This window comes from Acanthaster planci, linkage group LG02 (genome assembly GCF_054643075.1).
Source record: "Acanthaster planci isolate LZ-2023a linkage group LG02, COTS_SCS, whole genome shotgun sequence".
Taxonomy (NCBI): Eukaryota; Metazoa; Echinodermata; class Asteroidea; order Valvatida; family Acanthasteridae; genus Acanthaster; species Acanthaster planci.
Window position 1 is genome coordinate 8047435 of NC_141778.1, and position 6406 is coordinate 8053840.

General features: G+C 39.9%; 1 protein-coding gene across 10 annotated transcripts in view; it reads left to right on the forward strand.

The window, feature by feature from the left end:
* The window catches only part of LOC110979515 (transmembrane and coiled-coil domains protein 2-like), a 55930-nt gene extending 49627 nt beyond the window's left edge, over positions 1-6303 (forward strand). For all 10 annotated transcript variants that reach the window (XM_022235363.2, XM_087133863.1, XM_022235362.2 and 7 more), the window contains one exon: positions 885-6303. In XM_022235363.2, the coding sequence (XP_022091055.2) occupies positions 885-1020 (136 nt within the window). In that variant the 3' untranslated portion in view covers positions 1021-6303. The remainder of the gene's footprint in view (positions 1-884) is intronic.
* Positions 6304-6406: the final 103 nt, after the last annotated feature.

Consider the following 6406-nt stretch of genomic DNA (forward strand, 5'->3'; position numbering starts at 1 on the left):
GGGGCCCTAGGGCACTGTTGCCTTAAAGGGTGGCTGCAATGAATTTTTCTTAGACACAATTCTTCTGCAACTTTGTACTCTGTGTCAATGTATTGGTAGGCATTCAACATGTTCAGGGGACAAGTTCGTTCGTTAGGGAAATTTAAACCCAGTTGAGAGGACATTTCTGAGTCCCCACAACATTTTGGACCCCACAAAATAGGTGAAATGTCGAGTGTACATACATGTATATGTCTGCACAACTATGGTGCAAGAAACGGTGAACACTCTTTTACACTCCCACTAGGTTATATGCATTAAAAAGTGCACTTTCTAAAACACTTTAAATTATCCATGCATTCATTGTGTAAGTTTTTCTGTTCAAAAACTGAAATTAAGGTTTAATTGAAACACAGTATCAAAAGTGCAGTAAAATAATTCCATTGCGTCCACATCTTTAAAGTACTTGTACTGGTCATGAAGGGAGAATACATTGACAAATCTGTTCTCCCAATTCTACTATAATGAAAGGCAGTTCTTTGCAGATTTCAAGAGCACGTGTACATGTAAACTTGTATTTGCTGTTAGTACATTTTTCAGACAGCACAGCCACTGCGGAATTTGCTCATTTACAGAGGGATATGTGATGGTACAATTACATGCATAGCGGTGGTTTTGCAGAAACATCTCAGTTGATTTTACATCACAGTTGTTTGTATTCATTATGGATGTCTCTACATGCTTTCCAAACAATGCGTTATGGCACAGTTAAGATTGGAAGGGGTGTGGAGGTCACTTCTGTGGTTGTAAAAAGGCTAGGAACAAAGAGCTGCCCTTTGAGTGAAAGGCCTATGCTTAGTTGCAAAATGCAATCCTGTAATTCCTAATATTCTTTTTTCTTGTAGGGGTCGTCTTTTAACGACCGTGATGTTCTCGTTCCTGTTCTTCTGCATCTGGCAACGGCGTGAGGTCATTGAGGATCTGACACAGCACATTGTGGAGAACTACAAACACTTATTCTACATCAACAGCAGAACGTGACCCCCAGTCTCTCACTTGGTCTCGTCATTGCTCTCCGTCCTCTGGCTCCAGCAGGAGCTGTTCTCTCCTCGCCCCGAATTCATTGCCCATAAGGGAGGGGTTGGGGGAGGGTAGCAAATGTAGGAACGTGCAGAAAAAATAAGTCGCCATTTGGACGCAACTGCGAACGTGCACATGCTGACATGGGCAGAATTATGACTGAACTGTGTGTGGTTGGACGCCAATAGTGCTAACTGGTACGCTTCACCTGGTAACTGCGACCAATACTCGGGTGCATGCCGGAATGATGACTGGTGCTGCATATTGTTGCTGAGAACAATGATGCTCACGTAACCTGTAGCCATTGTCAACTTGATCAACTTGGAAGCTGTTTGTCAACAACTGTGTCCTTTGAAATTGATGATATTTGCCAAAGAATTTGAAATAGCACTTTTTTGCTGATATTTATAAATGTTGTATGTGTCAGTTTTTTTGGGGACTGAAAACTAAAGCAACAGTAGGTTTTGTTTCCGTGGACCTTTGTTTGGTCTTTACTTAGAAAGACAAAGTACTACAACAATTTTTATTTGGCATATCTTCATGCGCAACTTGGTGTTTTAAGAAAGTTCTAACTACGATTGCTTGGGCTAAGGGGTAGCTGCCAAACTTGGAATTCGGCATTTGGTGAAATTGTGGCAGCCCAAGTCATTGAGGACATGATCAATAACAGGAGCTAGGATCCTGTGTAAATTTGTAAATCTGTGAATCCAAGAATTGTATGAATCTGAGGGTGCAGAAAAGTTGCCCCCTTTTTAGCCAGGAGACTGTTAGCTTAATCAGTTTACAGGTGTTCAGAAGGACAAGCTGTTGACTGACCACCCTGCCCCCCAAAACCATCTTCATGTCACACTTCAACCTTTGACCCAATGCATTGACCTCTGACATATTCAGAATCACCAGAGGAACTTAAAGAATTCTATCAGGCACAATTGAACCTCCAAAAGGCAACCCAACTGACTCACCGCGGTTTTTGAGTTTGAACGTCATGCCTGGAATTTTTCTGTGGAGAATATTGATCATCTTGGCCCCCCGTGCATTCAAAGCTAATCCAATGTGATGCTTTTTTTCTGGCTGTTTGATTGTGGAATAACTGGATGCAGCAACAGTAAGACAATATGCCTACATAGCCATAGCCTAGGAAGAATTGACAGGGCTATATATGCCTCACTCACTGCCTGTCAGTAGTGTATAACTTACAAGGATGTTATTGCCAAGATTTCAGGAGGCACAATACATGTACGTCTGGTCACCAACTTACCACAATCACCTTCTGTTACATAAAAGAGGCTGGTACAATGCCATTTTTTTTAAAAGTCTTGTTTCTCCCAAAAACTTCAAAATAGGAGCCTTCCAGGACAGCACTTCCAAATCCAAGAGGCTGATCACAATCAGAGGACAAAGGCGAGATCACAGTCTTAAATAGTTTTTGCTCTGATTTGCTGAAACACCTCAAGTATTCTTCTGTTGCAGTTGCTCAGTGTATCTATGGCAACCCGGGAGCCGAAATCTCATTGATCAATGAGTGTGTGGGCATGAGTCTGAGTCTGAGACCAGTGTCATTTGCAGTATTCTGTATATACCAAAAGTATGTGGCTTTAAATACATACAGACTTGTCTTTTGTTTGCATTTGTCGGCAATTTTTTTGCATTTTATCGCTCACACTACAAATTTACCCATCTTGTATAAGCACAGACACCTCAAACTGGCGTATCTCATGCACCTCCCTTAGGTGTACATGTGCATCAACACCATCATACACCACTTCATGGTTTGTGGGATTCTGTTTGACTAGCTGTCAGGCATTGATGGGTACAAGGTCCCGCAGTGGAAGATGGTTAAAATCCTTGAAAAAGTAGGAAATTTGTTGTCAGTACCAGGGAGGCAATGACCATTCATGTATTTGATTAATTAATAGTTGTGCAAGTTACTGGGTTATTTTCTGATTATTCAAAACCCAATGAGAGAAATTGAAGGCATGTTTTCCTCTAGCAAGAGAGCATGTGTGATTAGTAAGACACCTAAAAAATCTGAGGTTCAAACTCTTCATTCCAAAGATGAATCAAGAATTGACTGGAGGTGGGTATTTGAACCTAAGGGCCTCTGGTGCCGGACCAAGTGAGCTATCCAACTCTGTGTTGATGGTTCCTCCCGATCTGTCAGTACCTTTGGTCACAGGTGCTAGTCAGAAGTTACTGAAGAATCGCTGCTGAATCGACAATGCCATGAAAATCCCTTCTGGTTGGGATTTTCAGGTTGGCGTAGGCTAAGGAGTTTGAAAGTGGCAATTTCGGCGAACTCACATTTTGTTATTCATAGATGCTGCTGTGTGTATTTACTGATGGAGCCCACCTGTTGCAGTTGGAAGATTGTTATTGTCTGCATGAAAAAGAGCAATATCTATTTCTGCAAGGAGATGACATTGTGCAATTATTTTTATATACTAGCATTTGAAATAAGTGGTTATCTCTTAGCTAAGGCTGTTGTCGCAACAGACTGGCACCTGCATTATGTGGCTCACTCGAACAGTTGTTTCCCCACAGGTTGTTGTGGACAAAGACAAAGATGGCCGCATTGTTTGATGTCCTAATTTAGGTGTGTTTGCCAACTTAGTTGTGTATTTGCATAAGATACTTTATGTATAACAGTTTCAAAAACAGCTACTGAAAATTTGTATATTGGCAAAATTGTATATAAATACTGTAGATGCACTTTGATAATATGCATATAATGTACTGAACTATATTGTTTTCTAAATGCCAAACTGGTAAACTGGAGTGTATAAACCGTGCATAAAATGTATATTGGTTTGATAAGTTCAAAGATGGGAAAAGTTTAACTTGTTTCCAGGAATATAATATATACAGCAACATCCTGAGGCTGTGCTGTGTTGGATAGCTATGGCTGCGACTGTTATTGCTAGCCATATATAACCAGTTGATGTACAGTTGAACCTGTCTGGCTCAGTGTCAAACTTTCAGTTAGGATGCATACCCCTGTGTATTTACAATTTGCCGTAGAGGTGTATCATTGCTACCTTTGACCCTTGTTACCATTCCCACATGGTCTGTTGGCACGCTCCACTGAGTTTTTCAAAGAGCTTTGTACATGTACACAAAGTCGTGTCACTTGTCTGCAAGGACGTCTGACACGATTACAGCAGACCTTTCTACTTTGATGGTGTTGTGGTTGAACGCCAGATCTGGTGGCGTTATTTGGAGGTTATTGTGTACATGTAAATGTACATTGGGCTAGGTGCCGTTTTGTATTGTAGTCAAATGCAGGAATAGACCTGGTGTGCAGTCATGGACCCCCAAATGCTTTGTGCGACTCTGACTCAGAAACTGGTTCCAAATTACCAGAGTGATAACCTGTAACTTTACAAAGTACTCAGTATAAAGAGAAAAAAGAACGGCTTTCAAAGGTTTGTGGAGAGTCAAAAAAACGGGCCACGTGGAATGCTGAAACAGGTTTTTGCATTTACTTTACAATAATGGAGTGTAGGCACCAGTTTGCAAAATATGTAAACTCTATATGTAAAGAGTTTAGAAGTGGTCATATTAGGATGGAGGTACATTTATCTTTAAAAGTCACTGGTTTACCCCACAAAATTGAAAAGAAAAAAATGCGAAAATAAGGTTCAGTTATGGACTTGGGCATTTGTCCTGAGTACCCGAGAAACGGCTATATTTTTTTTAGTGATTTTTAAAATGGGGGTACTTGTATGGAAGCTTATAAACTAATGTACATTCTTTCAGTCTACCTTACGTAAAAATTGATAGCACCGGTTGCCCGTTTAACATGAATGAGAAACGACAGCAGCGGCTATAGTCAACGGCCTTCATGCGTTCCATGCATTCTCGCCAACCATAGCCACAGCTCCTAGGCTGTGCAGTGTTGTAATGAGTCACTAAATTTGGTGTCTCCAGTTGAGTCATTTTAACATTGTGACTCCAGTCGAGTCATTATGTCAGGAAGTCAAGTCGAGTTACTTTGTGAAGTTGAGTCGAGTACTGAGCCCGAGTCAATTTAAGTCACAAATTTTTGAACACAATAACAACACAACTATATGTATGTAAGTCATTTTGGGGTATTTTTATTTTCATTTAGACATACTGAAAATGAATTAGGGTGAGAGGTACATGTACATCTAGCCAACTAAAATTTTGTTTTCAATTTTTTGAGACTCAAGTCTTATAAGCTGGAACTCAACTCGAGTCTCCATGAGACACTTGAGACAAGTCATTTACCTGTTGGACTTAAGTCGGATCACCAAAGATTGTTACTCCAGTCAAGCCATTGACTCGAGTCATTGCAACTCTGCTCATAGGACCTGGCCATGCTTGAGATGAATGGCTAGGCTTCCGTAGATTCCCTTGTTATTTGCAGTCATCGCCAAGATTTTCAGATGCTGCCATTTGTGGACAAGTATTACATAGCCCCTTGTTACGAAGAGGTTGATTTGTTTTCCCCCTTATTTTTGATACTTTACTCTATTCATATGGTTCATAGTTTAACATTTTCAGTTGTTAATTTTTTTACTGTATCTGTTGTAACATTTCAGAGCTTTTTAAAAATGCATTTGACATTATTATAAAATATTTGAGCGTTTGAAATATGTACTCAAGTATGTGACGTACAGTGAAAATTTTCAGCGGAAAAAATATAATTTTGTCCAAATCAAGGTGCACAAAGTCATTATGAACTGAAAGTAATATTGTATTGATTTGGGTCTGGGAGATGTTAATTTTTTTTACATTAAGGTTTTCTGTGTAACAGCAACTAAAAACTTGCCTGTGGATTTTCTGTTCCAAGGCACGTCTACTGGGTAAATTTGCTGTATCAAGTTTTATTCTTACTATCCCAAAAGGGGCTTTGTGAAATATACCAAGGCAACAGATGCATGCATACATGACCGTGATAGGTATTTTGGGCAATCCTTTTGTTTAGAACCCTGCTGTTATTGTAACCTACGGGGTTCAAATGGTTGGCGAGAATTTCACATCTTCGATTAACAGGAAATTCTCAATCCTGTAGTTATGCAATAGGAAGACTTATACGTGACCTTAATGTAAGGATTGCCCATTTTGCATGCTAAATTATGCACTCGAAAACTGATCATTTTGCTCTTACTGTCGATTGCAAATGCCGACATTTTGCAACATGACGCTAAACGTGTGGATGTAAATATAGAAATCTATCTTTATTTACCGTGTACAGATCATTAACAACACCTTGTAAGCATGTGTTGCTTATCCATGTTGCCTTCTTTTGTTTTGTCTTTGATGTTGAGTTGTTGCCAGTGAAATGAAAATACCCGCTCTTGTGCCCATAACTCTACCTGCCCAC